The sequence below is a fragment of the Rattus norvegicus genome, chromosome 1, assembly GCF_036323735.1.
Source record: "Rattus norvegicus strain BN/NHsdMcwi chromosome 1, GRCr8, whole genome shotgun sequence".
Taxonomy (NCBI): Eukaryota; Metazoa; Chordata; class Mammalia; order Rodentia; family Muridae; genus Rattus; species Rattus norvegicus.
Window position 1 is genome coordinate 1,789,527 of NC_086019.1, and position 22,060 is coordinate 1,811,586.

At 40.3% G+C, this 22,060-nt stretch overlaps 1 protein-coding gene across 2 annotated transcripts; it reads left to right on the forward strand.

The window, feature by feature from the left end:
• Positions 1-850: 850 nt before the first annotated feature.
• Positions 851-19,488, forward strand: Zfp1007l2 (zinc finger protein 1007 like 2). 2 transcript variants are annotated; one of them, XM_063280778.1, is made up of 5 exons: positions 851-3,000; positions 8,768-8,991; positions 12,504-15,702; positions 15,894-15,954; positions 17,090-19,488. In XM_063280778.1, the coding sequence occupies exons 3-5, from the start codon at positions 15,540-15,542 to the stop codon at positions 18,801-18,803; spliced, it is 1,938 nt and encodes a 645-aa protein (XP_063136848.1). In that variant the 5' UTR covers positions 851-3,000; positions 8,768-8,991; positions 12,504-15,539; the 3' UTR covers positions 18,804-19,488. The 2 variants fall into 2 exon arrangements, with proteins under 2 accessions (XP_063136848.1, XP_038954275.1); XM_039098347.1 differs by having other exon boundaries at positions 15,576-15,702.
• The last annotated feature ends 2,572 nt before the right edge of the window (positions 19,489-22,060 follow it).

Below are 22,060 nucleotides of genomic sequence, written 5' to 3' on the forward strand. Positions count from 1 at the left end.
TGGATCATGGGCTTTGGTGAGAAGACTCAGACCTAATAAGGACATGGGATGAATGGTGTCCTCTTCCTTGCAGCCCCACAGATTATGGTTTCACACCCTGGGGTACCACAAAAAACAATATTTTGTCATAACTCCCAACTTAGTAAGGAGCTAACAACCTTTACCATCCATTAATCTTATTTTAAAAATAATAAATTGAATACTTTGAGTATAGACACGAGTTACTAAAAACTTATAAAAGCTGGATTCCAAGTGAAAAACAAAACACTCTCCATCTACTAGCTAGTGTATACCAGAGCCCATACATGAGGGACAGACAAAGCTCTGGAGTTCATTGACATTCTTAGGATTTCCGGTTTGATGTTTAACATGGAAATGGTCTGTATTAAAGTTTCAGTGTCAAAGTTCCCACAGAGTGTCCAGTGTTTGAGTGTTGTTCCCACCCAGTTTCACTTTTTGAGGAAAGTTAAGGGCCTTGGGCTGTGGGCCTAGCAGGAAAAAAAACAATGGGTCAATGCACAATATTGGAGACAAATATTTGAGTGTAAGCAGCCCTCTACTGCCCCACTAAGGAAGAATCTTGGAAACAGAAAGCCAGAAGAACCAGTGGGCTCTGCCCAGCCACCATTGGTCCATATTTGCTCCGACATCACAATGAAGCATCGTAGGACATCATAGATACCTGTTCACTTACAGATCTGCCTGAGACTGTCTCCTGTTCCTACAGTACTGAAGTTGGCATTTGGTTGAAAAGCTACTAGAGTCCGATGTTGCTGGGAGATTCTACTGGAACTTCCAGGAGGTTTTAAACATTGACATAGTGCATTTATCTCCACTTTGGTGACTTTGATTTATCTTTTTCATAGTGATTTGCATATTTGCTGTCTTGATTTATGCATTTAAATTTTCCATATTCTTTATTATCTTCCACACTACTTTTTCTTAATTTTAAGTTGTGTTTGATAAGTTAGAGAATTTTATTTTCATTTATATGTATAAGTATTTTGCCTTTATGTATGTTTGAGCACCATGTTCCTGGTGTCTTCCGTGGAGGTCAGAAGAGGAAATCAGATTTTCTGGAACTGGAGTAGGACATGGTTGTGAGTTCCTATCCCACACCTGGAATTAAAACAATAACATGTTCACTTACCGTAATTGGGTTTTTTAACAAACCCAAACTCTTATTAAAACTACCAGTAGTTGCACTTCCAGAAAATCTGATGCCCTATACTGACCTTCAAAGGTCATAAATAATATTATATAAAGAGGTTTGTATAACTTTTTAAAGTGATGTATTGTGCCTGTGACTGTGCTGTGTATGGATGCCCTATAGGCCAGAAGTATACGATCTTCTAGAACTGGATTTAGGGTACTTGTGGACTACCTGACCTGTATCCCAAGAACCAAATGCAGGTCCTCTTCAGAAATCATAGACATTGTGGACTCCAAGCTCCTCAGCCTGGACCCAGTGAGTTTTGAAGTGTCTGTTGTATCATCAACTCCTCTTGAACCTGATTTTCTTGGTGTGTTGGTTCACAGTGAATGCTGAGATCAGGGGAGAGGAAGGCTGTCCTTTTCAATGAATAGTTCTTACTGTCTGTGAGCCTTTGTTTGCAGTTGATCCCTGTCAACATGATCTGACTCACAGTTTGCATCTACTGCTTTATAAGGTATTTCATTGTCTTCCCAAGCATTCAATGTGCTAGACTAGGTTGTCTGACATTTTTTTTTACTTTTTATTATATTTATTAATTCGTGACTGTGACAACTACCCCATTTTCCAAGAAAGTTTTCTCTTGATACTGCTACAGTGTGCTGCAGTATCATGGTAAGGGGCTGTAAGTGGCATGAAACATAAGGACCACAATTTTTAACTGCAAGCCATGATGGTGTGTAATGATTAAATGAAAATATTTGTTATGGATGGTCAGATGAAGATTCCAAAATATCATATCTAAGGTATTTTCAATTGTTTCTCCTGTCTTCTTGCAGTATTTGTGGCTATAAACATTGTCTTGTGCATGATTTTAAATGTCCCATTTTTAATTCCTCATTGCAATTTTGGTTCCAGTCATATCATGAATGGAGTGATCATGGAGCAGGACAAGCTGGCCTGCTCCTGTATTGATGAGAACTTCACAACTAACTATAAGATGTTGGCCACCCTGGTTGAAGGGAACTTTTTAGAGGTCTAACTGGATTTCCATGTCCCCACACTGATCTGTGTGGCTGTAAACATTTTCCAAAACGTCAAGATATATGTCTTGCTTTTCTGCAGGAAAATCAGCAATGTGAAATCACTTGACCATCCTAACTTTATCAAGCTGTTTCACATGGTCAGACAAGAGAAAACACCTACCAGTTGAAGGATAATGCCTTGGATGGAGAGACACTAGAACAAGTCATTGAAGGTGGGGGTCTTTAGAGGAAAGTCTCTATGCAAAGTTCAAAGGATGTTTGCTGAGATAGTACATGCTGTGCAGTACTGCCATGACCATCACATTTTCCACAGAGACATAAAGACCAGCAAGCTGTTAATCGACAGCAGTAGGAACGCCAAGCTGTGTGATTTTGGCCTGGGCAGAAGCTAGCAGATTTCTGGGACACACTTCCTTACAGTGCCCCAGAATTTTAGCAAGCACAGGAACATGAGAGCTGCCCTGTGGATATCTGGAGTTTAGGGGTCCTCCTGTTCTTCAAGGTGGCCAGGATCTCACCTTTCTGAGGCAAGTATTTTGCAGGTGTGAAACTGCAGATTATCAAGCACCACAAACTTTAGCATTCCTTTTTATGTTTCCATTTATTTTTTAAGGTCATCATTGAACTATTGATTGTCAATTCCAGAAGAAATCCCACCATCCACAAAATCATGATGTGCCTCATGATTAGTGAAAGTGAGGCATGTTTATTACCTCCTTCCTGTGTATTTCTGCTTTGAAGTTTTGAAGAGGACCAGAAGCCAGGCAGTAGGAATGTACAGGCTCTTTTAACAATTTGATGGTAAATATAATCCCTGTATCAGCACCTGATTGAAACATTCTAAGTCCCCAAGTGTATCCATGTGTCCAATCCTGGTTTCAAACCGTGGAGGTAAATTTAATATTTAGGGGGATGCACCATCCCCTTGTTTTAGAATTAGAACCTCTACAACGGGAATCTGGGACATGTATATTTGAGGGACGAGAGCTATTATAAGTCAAACAACACAGTGTATTAGGTGATAAAATTCTTAAGAACAGGAGAAAGGGGCCAGGCAAGAAAGCTAGAGGGTGGCCTGTTGAGAGCTGGTGGAACAACCAGATCAGGTGACAAATAGCATTCAGTCACACAGCTAAACAAATGAGGAAGCTTTCTTGGGACAAAAAGGCCAGTGCAAAAAGAAGCGCAAGCTTTGTGCCTGTGAAACAGAAAGGCAAGCACATACACCTCTTGCACACTCACACCTGTATACCCCTTATTGATTCTGTGAGACTGGTGTCCAGTCAGCTCTAAGATCTGTCTGTCTCCCTCATAATCCACGATACTGAGGTTACAGACACATTGGCACCACGCATAATTTGCAGGTGGGTTCTGGGCATTTGAACTCAGGTCCTCATGCTTGCACAAAAGTCATTTCACCACTGAACCATCTCTTCTGTCCCTCTAATTTGTTGACTTTAGACAAAAACCTGGCAGCTTAAAACAAAGGTTTTGCATAACACATTCTTCCACCAGCAGGCTGTCAAGATTTTTCCAGCCTTTTGATTATTTAATAGGTAGAGAAAATGAAGCTGACCAAGTCTCCTAAATGGTAACATATAATAATAATAATAATAATAATAATAATAATAATAATAATAATAATAATATAAGGGTGCTGCTTACTGCCTTGTTCACTGTGGCCTGCTTAGCCTGCTTTTCTATAGCACAAGGGACCCCCAGCCCAGCGATGGCCCCACAATGGTCTGGGCCCTCCCAATCAATGGCTGATGAAGAAAATGCCTTACAGGTTTGTCTGCAGCCCAGTCTTACAGAACATTGTTAAATTGTGGTTCTATCCTCTGAGATGACTCCAGTTTGTGTCAAATTGACATAAAACTAGCCAGAACATGAATGTTGACCAAAAAAAATTCTGAAGATAAACTGATAATGAAAGTATGATTTCCTAACTTCCAATCTTAGGTACTAAATTTTTCATTTTTAATTCAGTATTCTTTGACCTTAGCCTGGGAGTCTTTCAAGAAGGGATTTATAATATCTTTCAGCAGTTTAGTGTTATACTGGGCCACATAAAATTAATGTTTTTGAGAGTTAGAGGCAGCTTAATATGCATAATGTAAGGTTTATCCTGTCACCAATGTACAGGTGACCTGGTCTACACTGAACAGTTGTTGTACACGCAAGGTTCTGTGTAAGACTTAAGATGGTGTTGGGATATTATAAAGACAGAATCAGGCATGAGGAGTTCATGGTGATGAGAGTGAGTGACAAGCTGCTCGAGTCTCCTGTCTGAGAGTGGAGCTGCTTCCTCACAGATCCGCGTACAGAGGTTAGGCCAGTGTCAGTCTGTCCCTTCTTCATCCTCCCCAAATAGAGAGAGAGATTGGTCAATTAACTTATCAAAAGTGTGTTTTCAGTTTATATTCTTGTATAATATAGGTTATATAAAAATTTAGAAATAATACATACATACATACATGCATACATACACACATACATACATACACACATATATACATGCATACATTCATACATACACACATACAGACATGAATGGCAGGAAAAGCCACACTTAAAAAGGTGTTAGGAACTAACCTGGGGCGGCTCATTACCACCCCATAGGTGCTGAAAGCACACAGTAAGGTCTTTGGTTTAGATGAAGATGTTTTAAAATAACACAAGTCACAATAGGACCAGAAACAAGGAACAGAACAAAGATTTGAAAAAAACAGAGCTCTTTTTCTCCTCTCCTCTCTCAGTGCCCCTTCCTCTCTCCTACTCACCCTTTCCCCTTGGCAACTTCCCTGGCTTTGGTCTTTGGGGCCAGTGTACTTGCCCACCAGAAAGCATCTTCCCAATAAACCCGTCTTTAATATAAAAAAGGAAATATTTGAAGAAGCAATTGATGATAAAATTTAAAAATTGATTGATACCAGCAACATAACTCAAAAATTCATAAAATATTAAAAAGAAAAATAGATCTGGAAATTAAAAATATAAAGCCTTATAAATCAGTAATCCAACCAGCTATATCTGTAACTGAAACAACAAGCCTGTCAAAAACCTATACATATCATTGTGTCACACTTGAATTTCTGAGAAGAAATGATTTTGAAGGCAACCAGAGAAATAGTAGCAACATTAATGCAGAAAGTGAAGATAAAAATTATAGTCATTGTCATACCAGAACTTGTAGTAGCTTGAAGGTATCTTTACCATGGCCTACGGGAAGAAACTACGAATCCATAATTGTACACACAAAGTAAAGTAAAGAGAATGAAGACTTGTGCAGGCAGACAAATGCTGAGTGCACATCATCTGTGTAATCAATTCAATCAGTGGATCAATTTCATGATAAAATGTTTTCCAGGCAGGAAAGACTATGACACCAGAGAGAAACCAGGATCCATACTGTGCAGAAAACATATTAAGAATCACATAAATGAAAGTTTAAATAACTTCAATTTTAACATTCTCTAAAAGAAAATTAGCAGTGGTAAAAATAGTATCAACAGTCTATTTGTTTATAGAACACTCAGAGGTAAAATATGTGCTAACGCTAATAACAGCACCACAAAGTTAGGAAGGAACATTGAGAATTTATTGTGCTAAGGTCTTCATAGTGCATATAATTTGAATGTAGACTCTGATTCATTAAAGCGTACACTGTAAACACTGGGACAACTAGAAGTATTAAACATAATCGTGATGCTCTTTTATATGAACACAACATGCCCTCCAGGATAAGGAAGACCTGGGGTTTTAGAACCATGAGGTCCTTTCCTGCAGGGACAGCACTGGAGCCTCTAGCGAAGTCAGAGTAGAGCTGACCTGGGACGTAGGTCTGGCCTTGTTGGAGGACATGTCACTGTAGAGCTGAGCTGTGACGTCTTATGCTTAAGCTCTGCCCAGTGCAGGAGACAGTCCCTTCCTAGATGCGTTCAGATCAAGAACTCTCAGCTCCTTCTCCAGCACCGTCTCTGCCTGCAGCTGCCATGCTTCCTGATAATATGATGATGGACTGAACATTATCTGAAACTAAAGGCAGCCCCAGTTAAATGGTCACCTTTGTAAGATTGCCTAGGTCATGGATCACTTCACAGCAATGAAACCCTAAGTCACTGGTTCTTGGTAGCTTGAAGTCTAATGTAGAGAAATTCATTGAATGTTAACAAAATGCTTTTCAAAGAGAATAAATAGGAATGAGTAATAATCCAACTGTAATGATGAAGTGAATAATAAAAATGTCCAATTTATAATTAGAAATGCCACAGATTTTAATATCCAACACATAAAATACATTAATCAGGAATTGTTTAAACACACCAATTAAAAGACAGCAAGTATTGAACTGGTTGAAAAGCAAATTAAACCTTGTACTGTTTACAAGAATGTTTATGGTGCAAACCTTAACCAATAGAATTCTGAAGTCGCTATACTAATGTGGGACCAAGTAGAACTCAGAAGATAAAATTATGAAGAATGATGTTGCTTGGGAGGAAAAGGCTAATTACTAGGAATATATAGCAATCCAAACAGTAAATGCATGGAATGTGAGAGTTTCTAAGGAGGTGGAATAAAGCCTCAAAAAGAGTCCAGGTGGTGGTGGCTCACGCCTTTAATCTCAGCACTTGGGAGGCAGAGGCAGGAGGATCTCTGTGAATTCCAGCCTGGACTACAGAGAGAGTTCCAGGACAGCCAGGACTACACAGAGAAACCTTGTCTCAACAAACAACAAACAAACAAAAAAGCAGAAGAAAATGTGCAAACCCACAAATGTAAATTCAGGACTCCCATTTTTGAGCTGTGCTTAGTGGTTTTCATGGCTGTAATCCCAGCATTCAGGAGTCAGAGGCAAGATGATTGGATGTTTGACCTGGGCTACCCTCATTCCCAACTGTACAGCCCCAGGCTTATGTGCAGCTGAGCCTTCGGGTTCCAGCTAAGACTAGAAAATGGACACTTTTGGGTTTAAACCTCGATTGCCAGATGCCGTCAGGTGTCTGCTGAGACATTAATCCAGTTGGGTTTGCCATAGACCTTGGGTGGACAGCTACGCCCAGGCTGGCAGGGCATGATTTAAACGACACAGGGCCGTTTGCCATCTTGACTATGGGATAAAGAAGGGGGAATCATAGCTTCACTGACATAAGGGCAGCCATATGGCTGGCAGCCGTCTCTGTTATGGGTCGGAAAAAACAAAAGCAGAAACAATGGACCTCGCTTGATGGCCCTGACAGCCAAATCTTGTCACATAATAGTAACCCACTTGGTATTAATTGTGAAGGCATCCCATTGTTTTCAGTTATTAGAACTTAGTTTTTGTCTTCCAAAAATTATGGTTATGCTCTGTCTTTACTCTTTAAAAGGTATTTATTTTATTTTAACACACAGGGACAGTTTAGAGCAGGATTAGTGTTAGGGTTAGGGTTAGGGTTAGGGTTGGTTAGGGTTAGGGTTGGTTAGGGTTAGGGTTAGGTTTAGGGTTAGGGTTAGGGTTAGGGTTGGTTAGGGTTAGGGTTATGGTTAGGTTTAGGGTTAGGGTTAGGGTTAGGGTTAGGGTTAGGGTTGGTTATGGTTAGGGTTAGGGTTAGGGTTAGGGTTAGGGTTAGGGTTAGGGTTAGGGTTAGGGTTGGTTAGGGTTAGGGTTAGGGATTCAACCCATGCCAAATTAGAGTGTTTCCAGATTTATTTGGGGCAATTCTCTAGTGGGCTCATTGATCCCAAGGATAGAGTTCACTAGTCCCAAAGAGGTCAGAAAAGTCGATATGGGGAGTAAGGATAAGGAAGGGTGGGAGAAAGAGAGAAAGAGCAAGCAAGGCAAACAGGGAGAGAAAAATGATGTAATGGGGGGGTTGACAGGAAAAGTGGAGGGAAGAGAGGGAAGGATGGAAAGGGGAGGGGGAGGGAGAGAGAGGCAGAGAAACAGAAAGACAAAGAGTACAAAATTTCTGGATTGTATAGAAAGAGCTTCGGGGAAGGGAAAGCTTGGCCCCTGCTCTGTAAAGTTCAAGGTACAAGGTGGGGTATGCTAGACACGCCCTGTTATAGGTGGGGACTGAGGAGTGCTGGGAGAACCTGGAGGCCCAGACAGCTTTGGTGTGTTAAATATATGAAGGTCCGCTGATTGTCGGGTCTGAATCCCAACAGCCACAAAACAAAACTCTTGTTTCCTCAAATCTCTATTTCATTGTTAATATCTTGGGCACCCTTCCACTTGTGGGACAGATTAATAACTCCACTGCAAGTTGAGTATGGGGGTTATGCAAGCTATATACCTTGATTCCAGGAAGGGAAAGAGCCTACTGAGTGTTATGAGCTGAGCTCAGGTTGAAGTGAGGACCTGGTGAGCACAGGGTCACCGCCCACAAAAGGGAGGAGCAATAGGCTGAGCAGTGTTAGGTGGCCTGGTGGGTACTTCCTAGAGCTGGGCGGGGAGACAGATGGGAACGCTATTGGAGGACGGGCACAAGTGCTACTGAAATGCAAATACCTGTAGATCTGGAAATGGTCTGGCCCTGGGCTTGAAGCTTAGGCTGAGAGCTGTGTATCCTCACTGTATCTTCAGCTCACTCTAACCCTTACGGAGGTGCTCAAGTCTCTCAAGACTACTGGCCAATCAGAGTTTTCACTGGACGTGCCAATCAGAAGAGAAGGCGGGCATTTCCGGGTGCCTTGTTGCAGGATTCGCTTAGTCGCCAAGCCTTCTTAAATGGTCCTGCCTGCTGTGCTCTGTGTCCCGCGGTTGGATTCTGTGAGGCATGCTCAGGCAAGCTCCAAAGTTGCGACATGGTGAGCACATTGTCAGGGCACACAAAGGGGCAGGAGACATGTAGGGCTGGCGGGGCGGGCGGCGGGGCGGGGGTGGGGGGGGCTATGCAGTGGAAGCTGGTGTGGTGGGTCTTTCCCGGTGCTGAGTGGGAATTGGCCACTACCTGTGGGGACTTAGACACTCACTGGACCCAGAGGCACTTTCTGAAGAACTTCCCTGTAGGGGTGCAACTGTGCAGAGCATTTGGCTTGTGTATGGAAAGATCCTTGGCGTGATCCCAAACTCAGAAGCCTGGTTTCTACAAGTTCTGTTCATAGCATTTAACATTAAGGTGTAAGATCCATTTGGAGTTATTTTGTGGAGGTTGTGGAAGGCATCTCATGTGCTGGGTAGCAATCCAATATCAAGCTGTAATGTAAGAGTAGAATTGATGATGTAAAGGATTTGCTAAAGGTTAGGAGATAGCAAGGCACACCAAGTAGAATTTAGCTGAGAGAGGACTGCCTACAAAACACCCCACGTGTAAGTAGTAAGCTAACCAGGCCTGTTAGAGATTAGGATGCTAGGATACACAAGTTTGTTCACCAGGATTGTCCAGAAATATGGCACCAGACCCTGATTTGCAACCAGCCACTAGGCCCCTCTCCAAGGCCTCTAACAAGCTGATCAATGGGGCATTACAGGTTCACAATCAACAGTAAGGCCTGGTGTGCCATAAAGGTTTAGTTTTCTTCTTCAGAAAAGCATAGTTCTGCCACATGGGCAAGATGACACCCGGTGACAACCATTAGAAAAGGTAAAACAAGGGGTTGGGGATTTAGCTCAGTGGTAGAGCGCTTGCCTAGCAAGCGCAAGGCCCTGGGTTCCATCCCCAGCCCCGAAAAAAAAAAAAAAAAAGAAAAGGAAAAAAAAAAAAAAAGAAAAGGTAAAACAACAACAAAACACTGTTTATTGAGTGCTGGCCTGATCAAGCTAAGCTTTCCCTCCTTTTCCTGAGATCCCCATGTTTGAGCTCCTTCTGACACTCAGGGACATGGTTGGCAGAGCCAGTGAGCATCTAGGGCCTAGTCCTTGGGAACTTTCCCTGGGGCCCTGGGTATAGAGATCAAACAGCTCCCCTGAAATCAGGAATATGCTTGGGGCCAGGGCATTTGGGAGAGGCTGCTTAAGATTCTGAGAAAACAACTCTTTCTTGTTGTGGTTTGCCCTGAAGTTTCCTGTATTTTGATGCTAACCCCCCTGCCCCAAGGACAGCTGCCTAGTCACCTCCTCAGAACTCAGGTGACTTCACCAGAACCACCTCCCCATTGAATTTGTAAAGTACAGGTGAGGGGCAGGTACAGGATAGAAGGAAGCCTATCAATGGAGGAGAAGGAAAGATGGGCGAGAGAGAAGTTTGAAAGAGGAGGAGGAGACTAGGAAAGAAAGGAAGAGACAGGAGAGAGGAGAGGGGGAGAAGCCATGGCAGGTGATGTTAAGAGTCTGGTCTGTGTATTTACAGGTTGTTATCAATGTTCCTAAGGGATGGTTGGTACTGGGCTTTGTATGTTTAAGACGGCAATTATATCTTACCAATTGGATCTAAGATTATTGTGTTGTGTGTTCTTTATGTGGGGGTTTGCGTGTAGGAAAGTGTGCGGCTGGGATGTGTTTCTGCCAAGATACCTAGCAGATATCTTGGGGCACTGCTGTGCCGGACCTAGCGGGATAAAAGACCAACAATACCCCCTTTTTTTTACATTTTTACAACATCCCTTCCCACCTTATGGGGCTATGGTTCCCAAGGCTTCTATAGGCTTGGTAAGGAATATTTTTGAAATACACTGAGTTTCTTGTGGAGCACAGTTTGATTAGACTTTTCCTGAGTGTGTCCCATTATATGATGTTTCTGCTACATTCGTAGTTTAATCTTTCTGCTGACTTCATAGATGTCTCTCGTTTCTTTCCATTTCCCTTTTCTAAACCATATGCAAGGTGATATTCTTCTTAAGCTTATTTACCTTAAGACCACTCCACCCCCACCCCAGTTTTTATACTTTCTAGCTTCTCCTTTTCCTATGTTTTTCTTCATCTAGGACCTTCCACTTAGGACACTGTCACTAAACTACTGTTTTATGGCACTGGTGTACTTAAGAAACATCCTGGAAATGTCTGCTGTGTAAATGGCCTATCTAAGTGGCCAGACTTGTAGGCTCCAGTTTATATTTAAATTGTTCAAAACTTAACCTGGAAAAAAAATGGGCTGGGGAGATGGCTCAGCAGTTAAGAACACTGACTGCTCTTCCAGAGATCCTAGAAGCAACCACTGTTTCCCCAAGCTGCACTCCCAACTACCCCTCACTTCTATCCTTTCCCCAAGATCCACCCCCCACCCATTTCCTCTTCAAAAAGGAGCAGACCTAACAGACAAAACAAGATAGAAAAAGACAAGGTGAAAGCCTTCATATTAGACAAGGCAACCTGATAGGAAAAATCTCAAGATCAAGCGAAAGAATCAGAGTTACACCTGCTTCTACTCTTAGGAATTCCTCAAAGACACCAAGCTAACAGCCATAACATATCAGCAGAGAACCTGGCATAGACCCATGCTGTCTCTATGCTTGCCATTTAAGTTTCTGTAAGATTCCTAGAAATCCAGTCAGTGTTAGCATGGATTCCCTCTCATGTCAAGGGCCTCAAGTTAAACCAAACATGGGTTGGCGACTCAAACAACTTTGTTACCATCATGCCCCAGCACATCTTAGGAAGGACCCATTGTAGGTGTGTGTGGGTGTTCCAGGCAGAGGGGGGTTTCCAGGTTTCTCTTTCTTCTTTTTAGCCTGTAGAGTACCGTCTCTCCTCAAAGAGACTAGAACAGGGGTGAAGGCTCCAAGCCTGTACTCGCTTGACCTCTGCATTCAGTGAACTGTGTGGAATTTGTCCTTAATGATCAGTCCCTGCTGTCAGTTGTCTGAGAGCAAAGTTTGTCCTAGCATCAGCATGGATTGTTGAAGGATCTCAAGGGACCCCCTTGGCAAACAGCTCAACAAATGTAATTTATTAGCAACATTGAAGCCCTGCCTAGTATCAAAGGATTGTCAGTTCAGACTCCATATCCTCCATTAGTAGGAGTTTTCATTAGGGTCACCCTGGTCATCCAGGAAGTTGTCATTGTACTGGATTTCTATACTAACTCCCAAATAACCCCTAATTCCAGCTGTTTCTTCCTGCATTGTACTTTCCCCTGCATTCCCCTCAACTGATCCTCCCTACTCCTGTTCCCATCAAACTCTGGTCTACTCACAGAAATTATTCTATTTCCCCTGTAGAAAGAGATCTGTGCTTCCTCCCTAGAGCCTACCTCTTTAACTAACCCCTCTGGGTTTGATTACTATTTACCTAATAGGTAAGATCCACTTGTAAGTAAATGCATGCCATGATTGTCATTCTGGGTGTGATTTCTTTAGTTGCATTTAGTTGCCTGTAAATTCATGATGGCTTCTTTTTAAACAGCTGAGTGATTAATGTACCACATTTTTGGTTTACCCCATAGGGCTCAAAGTGAGTCTTAACTACCAGGAGATCCCCCAAGTGAGGAATGAGAATGGAGTTCGATACAAAGGCAAGAGTTTATTTTCGGGAGTGTCGGGGTCAACCTTCAGTCAGCCCCTCGTAGCGAGGGACTGGAAGGTGACCCCAATGGCTGTGACAAGCAGTTTTTATACTTTCAGAGGTACAGGTTACATTAGCAGGTTTACAGTTCACACTTATATGGCATGCCTTTGAGCTCTTCATCTGGGACCAGAGGGTCAGGCTACTATCAGTACATTCTGCAGGATTTTCAAGAATGTCCCTGCTCCTCCCAAGAACTGTGGTTGGAGAATGGAACTTGTCCTAGCCTTGGCCTGAGGCATGAAGCTGGGTCGTGCCCTAATCTTAACCAGAGGCAGTTGATGTAAAGCTGGCAAAAGCCCTTAGGGTCCCTATAACTTACCTACTTTCCACCAGGCCAAGCCTCCTGATAGCTCTTAGGCTTCAGTAAGAACTAGGGTCCTTCAACCCATTCTTCAGTTGAGGTACTTTTCGGTTGTTTCTAGGTTCTGGCAAGTGTGAATAAATATGCTATGAACATAGGTGAGCAAATGGCCTTGTGGTAGGGTGGAGCACCTTTTAGATAGATGCCCAAGAGCTTTATAGCTGTGATTTGAGATAGATGGATTCTCAGGGTTCTGAGGCACCAGGACTCTGAGGAAATGCTCATTTCCATAGTGGCAGTATTAGTTTGCACCCTACAAGCATGGACAGTTGTTACCCATTCTCTACATCCTTACCAGCATGACTTGTCACTTGTATTGATCTTAGCCCTTCGGACATATGCAAGATAGATTCTCAAAGTAGTTTTGACTTTCATTTCCTTGATTGCTGAGATGATAATGATTTAAGTATTTCTCAGCTTTTTGAGATTCCTCTTTTGAGAATTCTCTGTTTAGATTTATACCCCCCCCCCTTTTTTTTTAAAGATTTATTTATTTAATGGGAGTGAGTTCACTGTACCTGTCTTCAGACAGGCCAAAAGAGGGCATCAGATCCCACTACAGATGGTTGTGAGTGACCATGTGGTTGCTAGGAATTGAACTCAGGGCCTCTGGAGGAGCAGTCAGTGCTCTTAACCACTGAGCCATCTCTCTAGCCCCTATACCCCATTTTTCAATTGAATTTTTTGCTTTACAATGTCTAATTTCTTGAGGTCTTCATGTATTTTATATATTAGGCCTCTATAAGATATGGATTTGTTTAAAAAAATATTTTCCCATTCTTTAGGCTGCCAGTTGACTGGGATTCTGCCACTTCTAATCCCCTTTATATATTTATTTTTTTATTTATTGGCAAAGAGGAGAAACAGAATACACGGGATGAGAATTGGCCTGTAATTTCTTAAAATTGTTATTACAATCTTGTAGTTCGTGTTTAAAACATTTACTGTCTCTCTTTCTATCTCCTTTCACTTTAGGTACCATTTACGTTGTGTGATTCTATTCATTATAATCTAATTATATTGTTTCTCTGGAAAATGAAAGACCTTCACCTACAATTTGATCTTCTGAAAATTTACTATGTCATGAGTTTCTTGAGGTTTTGATAGTTTGGGAAACAGTTTTAGTGTCCTCTTCTGAAGGCTTGCCTCTCCTCATTTCTTGGCAAATCTGTGTTTTCCAGTTGTTGCAATCATCAATTTTTGGGTTTTGTTTGTGTGTGTGTGTGTGTGTGTGTGTGTGTGTGTGTGTGTGTGTGTGTGTGTGCGTGTGTGTGTGTGTGTGTGTGTGTGTGTTGTGTATTGGTTGTACCTGATTAGTCAGCTTCCTTCAAGTGTTGTCTTGTCTTCAACATTATAGACTGTAACCCTAAGTCACATAAGATGCAGTTGAAGCAATTGCTATTCAGTCCTAAGATATTTTGCAAGCTTGGTGTTTTTTTATAATTTTAATTTTGTTTTTGTTTTTTGAGGACAAAATTTCTCTATGTAGCCCTGGCTGTCCTGAAAGTAGGTATGTAGAACGTGCGGCCTCAAACGTAAATGGTCCACCTGACTCTGGCTCCAGAGTGCCAGGATTAAATGTGGGCCAACGTGCCCAGCTTTTTCTTTATTTGTTCGTTTGTATATTATTGCCTGATGGGTTGGACTGTGGGTTTTGGCACATGTCAAGCATATGCTGCTGTGTTGATCTTCATCCACGTTACGAATTTTGAAATTTGATAGAGAGCATATTCTGTTTCTCAGGATGGCATGTATTAATGACATTCATACATATCATTCATGACATTCATATGCACATCATGTATGCCTAATCCCCATAATAGTCAGAAAATGGGTTCAGAATTCCTGAACTTGGACTAATCAATACTTGTGAAGCTCATTTCTAACTACTGGCAATTGAGGCCAATTATTTTAAGACCAGCAAGACCTCTTCACTGCTGAGCCAGCTCCTGTCCTATGTTGCTTATTTAGGATCAACATTTACATTGCCAATATTTTCAGTTATCTGTTTGTATCTGTTTAAACATTCATTCCCTTTTAGTAAGATCTCATTACTGTTACAGTTTAAACTGGGCTACCTCAAGATTCTGGAAGAAGAATACAGAAGTGCAGTGAATGTAATTCTTTGTAGGAACTCTAGTAAAAACCTCTGACTCCTTTCTATCTTTCTTGTTTGTTTGATTGATTTTTCATAGGAGAGACAGGGTCTTAATATGTACCTCTGTCTGTCCTGGATAGACCTCAGATATACCTGCCTCTGCCTCCTGAGTGCTTGAATTAAAGACATGAGCCTATATGCTCACTTGATATTTTTTTGCAGTTAGTAATTGTTCATACAATTTCTCTGTGTGCTCAATACTGCGCCTCCTCCTCTCCATTAATTAGCATTTCTCTTGCAAGGCTATATCCTACTCAAAGAGCAAAGAAATGACAGAGGTGAACCTTATTACTCAGTTTTCTTCTAAGATGATTTGGTAATTACATTAGAACATCTGGGTCAAGAAATAAGTGGGTTAAGCACCAGAAGCATACATTTACAGTGATATCGGTATCATGGTTACTGTTGTACAAATGTATGGGATGTTTCAGGACGCATTGACCTATGATGATGTACATGTGAACTTCACTCGAGAAGAATGGGCTTTGCTGGATCCTTCACAGAAGAGTCTCTACAAAGATGTGATGCAGGAGACCTACAGGAACCTCACTGCTATAGGTAAGACAGTGAATTTTCTTTCAGTTTTTAAAATAAGGAAACAAATGTTCCTTTGTTACTGTTGCTTTTCTGTAACTTCAATTGAGAATAAAGAAGAATGAGGTGAAAAAATCAGGTTCACTGAAGATAGTAACTTGAATGTTGCCTAATTTCCAATAATATATCATACATTTTCTGGTACTGTATTTTAGGTTACAATTGGGAAGACCATAGTTTTGAAGAACATTGTCAAAGTTTCAGAAGATATGGAAGGTAATTTTCATGTGCAAGTTGGTATGAATATGCCTCTGAAGGCATGTTAGTATGTCCTGGAACTTTTAAAGAAACGCAACAGTGTAAAAAAAAAAGCCCTTCTTTAAGTGTATTGATTATTAAATTCTCACAAATCCATGTACCTCAATGGCAGGTGTCTGATTTGTGTTTTGCAAGGCCTTCCTCTAAGAAAGAAGACAAAGAAACAATGTCTTAGCCTTACCATTTGAATCATAGCCACATTACAGCTACTCTGTATACCTGCCAATCTGTTTAGTCTCATAACACACACACACACACACACACACACACACACACACACACACACAGAGTAGGTGATAAGTTTATGTTTCTAATAGGCAAATATATCATAGTAAAGCTGATTGCTCATATACTAACATTGTTAAGTTTCAGTGAGAGGGACAGTTTATGAGAGTCAAGAATGTTGTTGAAGAGAAACCTTGATTCTTATACCATATGACTATGATGAACAAAAAGTCAAACTGTGTGAATGCAATGTGGAAATCTTTCGTTTGATATTTTTACAGGTATATCCTGTGTCACAATGGATACAAGCCATGTGAGCACAAGGATAGTGAAAGAAGCAATGTCCCCCACCCCCAGAACAATTAAGATATATGTAGTAGTCCACATTGAGCAGACTCTCTCGTTGTGATACAAGTTTATAATTAGATGGTTTGCCAACTTCATTGGGAATATATCCATAAACTCACATAGCAGAAAATCCCTATGAATACTAGGATTGTGGAAATCCCTTTCTATTTGTCCTGGTTCACTTGGTCGATGTGATATGCTAATGTAGTGTATTTCACAATAAATGAAAACATATGAATGTACTCAATGTGGTAAAGCTCTGAGCTCTTCCATTTCTCTTCAAATATATGAGAAATCTCATAGAACGAAAGGATGGTGCAAATGTGAGCCATGTAATAACACTTTTACCAACCCATAATGAATGGGAAACCATGAGTGTAAACAAAGTGATACAACCTTAAGATGTGATTCTTCTTTACAATTAGACCAAATTATAAAATTAATTTCCACAGGTAAAAAGATTCATTAGTTTAGTGAATGTGGTAAAGCTTTCCCATGTGCCATCTATCTATCTTTGCAGGCATGAAAGATGTCATACTGGAGAGAAACCATCTGAAAATACTCAGTGTGGTAAAGCCTTTGCACAACATAGTCATCTCCAAAGACATAAGAGCACACATACTGGAGAGAAACTCTATGAATGTAAGCCACGTGATAAAGCCTTTACATACGATTCTCAGCTTCAAACTCTTGAAAGGATTCATAGTGGAGAAAAACCCTACAAATGTAATCAATGTGGTAAAACCTTTGAACGCCGTTGTAATCTTGGAAGGCATAAACTAATACATACTGGAAGAAAATCCTACAAATGCAATCAGTGTGGTAAAGCCTTTGCACGACACAGTCATCTCAAACTGCATGGAATAACACATACTGGAGAGAAACCTTACGAATGTGATCAATGTGGTAAAGCCTTTGCATCTCATAGTTATCTCCAAGTACATAAAACAATACATACTGGAGAGAAGCCCTATGTGTGTGATCAATGTGGTAAAGCCTTTGCACATAGTCGTCCTCTTAGAAGGCATAAAATAATGCATACTAGGAAAAAAACCTACAAATGCAATCAGGGTGGTAAAGCCTTTGCACGACACAGCCATCTCAAAACGCATGGAGTAACACATACTGGAGAGAAACCTTACAAGTGTGATCAATGTGGTAAAGCCTTTGCATCTCATAGGTATCTCCAAGTACATAAAAGAATACATACTGGAGAGAAGCCCTATGAATGTGATCAATGTGGTAAAGCCTTTGCATCTCATAGTCATCTCCAAGTTCATAGAATAACACATACTGGAGAGAAACCTTACAAGTGTGATCAATGTGGTAAAGCCTTTGCATATCATAGTTATCTCCAAGTACATAAAAGAATACATACTGGAGAGAAGCCCTATGTATGTGACCAATGTGGTAAAGCCTTTGCACATCTCCGTCATCTCCAAGTTCATGGAATAACACATACTGGAGAGAAACCTTACAAGTGTGATCAGTGTGGTAAAGCCTTTACATCTCATAGTTATCTCCAAGTACATAAAAGAATACATACTGGAGAGAAGCCCTATGTATGTGACCAATGTGGTAAAGCCTTTGCACAACTCAGTCATCTCCAAGTTCATGGAATAACACATACTGGAGAGAAACCTTACAAGTGTGATCAATGTGGTAAAGCCTTTTCATCTCATAGTTATCTCCAAGTACATAAAAGAATACATACTGGAGAGAAGTTCTATGAATGTGATCAATGTGGTAAAGCCTTTGCATCTCATAGTCATCTCCAAGTACATAAAAGAATACATACTGGAGAGAAGCCCTATGTATGTGATCAATGTGGTAAAGACTTTGTAGTTCAGAGGGATCTTAAAAGACATAAAAGAACACATACTGGCGAGAAACCTTACAAATGTAATGAATGTGGTAAAGCCTTTGTATGGAATGGTAGTCTCCGAGCACATAAAGTAATACATACTGGAGAGAAACCTTACAAATGTAATGAATGTGGTAAAGCCTTTGCATGTAACACTAGTCTCCGAACACATAAAGCAATACATACTGGAGTGAAACCTTTCAAATGTAAGCAGTGTGGTAAAGCCTTTGTAGGTCAGAATTACCTTAAAAAGCATGAAAGAATTCATACTGGAGAGAAACTTTATGAATGTAATGAATGTGGTAAAGCTTTTGTATTTGATGCTAGTCTCCGAAAACATAAAGCAGTACATACTGGAGTGAAACCTTAAGAATGTAAGCAATGTGGTAAAGCCTTTGTAGGTCAGAATGACCTTAAAAGGCATGAAAGAATTCATACTGGAGAGAAACCTTACAAATGGAATGAATGAATTAAAGCCTTTGTATGTAATGCTAGTCTCCGAAAACATAAAGCAACACATACTAGAGTGAAACCTTATGATTGTAAGCAATTTAGTAAGTTCTTTGCCTCTCATGATCAACTTTGACAACATGAAAGAATTCATACTGGAGAGCAACCTTACAAATGTAGTCAATGTGGTAAAGCCTTTTCACAATCAAGCCACCTCCAACTACATAAAAGAACACATACATACTAAAGAGTAACCCTATGAATGTAACCAATGTAGTAAAGCCTTTACTGTGATCTTCAAAGGTATGGTGGTTTAAATATACTTGGCCCATGGCAAGTGGCAGTGTTAGGAGGTATGGCCTTTTTGGAGTAGATGTGGCCTTTGAGGATGTAAGTCACTGTGGGGGAGGGTGGGCTTTGAGTCCCCATGCTTAAACTCTGCCCAGGGCAGAAGAGTCTTCTGGCTGCCTTCTGATCAAGATGTAGAACTCTCTCCTCCAGCACCATGTCTGCTTGGACACTGACATTCCTTCCACCTTGATAATAGACTGAACCTCTGAATCTGTATACCTCCCCTCCCCCCAATTAAATGTCCTTTATAAGAATTGCCTTGGTCATGGTATCTTTTCACAGCATTAAAACCCAAATTAACACAAACAGCATAAAAGATACCACATTAGAGTGAAACTATGAATGTACTAAATATGGTGAAGCCTTTGCACATTTCAATAGTTCTCACTATAACAAAAGTAGTCATACTTCCATTCACTGAAACCCTGTGAATGCAGAAAATAACATTCTTGAGAGAAGCCTTATGAATGGGCTCAGTTTGGTAAAGTCTTTGTGAAATCTGCATAAATACCTAAGAATTCAAAAACATGGTCATACTAAATGCCAGGAGTCTATTGGAAACCAGCTGAGTTAGAAGGGTAGGGGTTATGAATAGTGTGGTTGGGTGTGCAGTTAGTGCTAGAAAGTTAGGGGTTAGGGTTAAACCGTTGCGGGGCAGTGTGGGTTAAGGTTGGGGACAAGACGGATAGGGTTAGGTTGGCGTTTAGTTTTAGGGGGTTAGGAAAAAGTGTGAAATTGGGGAAGGAAATGGGAGGAGGTTGGCTGTGGTACAGGGAGGGATGAAAATGTTATATAGTATTCATAAAATCCTCAAATACAAAAACAATCAAGTTGAAAAGCTTCAATGTAAATAGTTTGAGGGGTAAGGAGAGTTGTTACTACATACATTAATGAAATTCAGAAAAATCATTAGGTCTTTTCTTAGAAATCATTTATTCCAATAAAGTGGAAAACTCTAAAATAAAGCACATAGTTTTCTGGATGTATATAACCTACCAAAAGTAAATCGTGAAGATCTGAAAAAAAAAAAAAAAAAAAAAAAGAAAAAAAATTGAGCAGCTTTGTAGAAAGCAGTACAAGTGAAGTTGTGGTCAAATATTTACCAAATAAAATTACCAGACCTTCAATAAAATACTAACACAAATCCTTCTGAAACTATGCTATTAAATAGCAAAGGAAGGTTACATTACCAAACTCTTTATGAAGTTACTATTAGCCTAATACTGAAACCAGATAAACACAGACCAATCTCCACCATTTATGGTGCAATTTATATGCAAAATTTCTTTAAAAATACCTTCAAACTATTGAAAAATAAATCAAAAAATTACCATGGTCAAAATGCTTTATTCCAGAGGTGTAGTGCTGGCTCAACATGTCAATATATTTTATAAATTTCTCTAATCTTTTGTTTTTTGATAGAATAGAAATCATAACATTTCAATCCTGTCAAATATACCACAGAAACTCAGAATATAAGAAACACATCTCACCATAATAATATATATGTCAAGCAGTAGCCTTATCAACCAGTAAAAATGTACTGAGAAATAAATCTGGGAAATAATCCCATTCAAAACAACGTAAAAATCCGAGCGCCCCACCCCCAAAATCTCTTGAATTAAACCTGACCAAGGATGTGAAAGACCTCTATAATGAAAACTTTATAGATACTGAATAAAATTAAAGAGGACACTAGAAGATGGAAAGACCTTGCATGCTCATGGGATGGCCATACTTCCAAAATCAATCTACAGATTCAATGCAATCCCAAGAGAAATTAAGAGGGAATATTGTCAAAATACATTACATAATGCATGAAAACCCTATAATACCATTATTCTGTATAACAAGTATTAAGATTTTTGAAAGCTTTAGATCCAAGCTGGTTTTAGGAACACAGACAGTCACACACATGCATATGACAAAACTGCAAAATACAAGTCAGACATATGATGTTCTGCCAGTAAACCCAGCTCTGGTGAGCTGGTGCCTTGGATTCATTGTCAAGACAGCTTAGCCTAAATTATTGATCTCAAGTGAGAGACCCATCTTCAAAAATGAGGTCAACAATTGTTCAAGAAACGCATGCAAACATATATGAAAACACTATATACAAATGGAACATAATTCAGACTAAAAGCTGTGGCACATACCAGAACATAGATGTCGCAAGGAATTTACTCAAAAAGAAATAAGCCAGCTGCCAAGAGACAAATACTATATGATGTTATTTGTGCAAGGAACCTAGAGACAACAAATCGGAAGCAATGGAAATCAGCATGGTGGTTGCCAAGGGCTGTGAGAGGGAGAAGTGAAGAGCTGGTATTTATTGAATATAGAATTTCAGTTTGAAATGGTAAAAGAATTGTGATGCATGGGAATCATAATCCCACAATACAGTGAATGTACTTCATGCCAATCAAGTATCAACTTAATCAACTTAGATAAAAATGATAGCTTTCATATTATGTATATTTTACAAGAATAATAAAAGTCCTCCATCGCCATAAAGTGATAAGGAGGTTGGGCCCTGTATAGCTGCAACTCGGTAACAGCAATGTTAATCTACTTTGCTGAGTTTCCTAACGGTTTCACTGCATTTAGATACCTGTACCTTGAAAATAAAGTAATGTTAAAATGTCTACCAAGGTCTTTTCTGAGGTATCTTGAAATCTCAAAGGAAACTCCTTTGAGTGACTTGGTGTAATGGAGGCAGCTGTTGGCTGTGAGGTGCGGAGAAGAAGGCAGAATCAGAGAAGCCTGAGTGCTCTGCACAGCACTAACTCCCAGGCAGTACTTAGTTTACTTTCCTTTATAAAACTT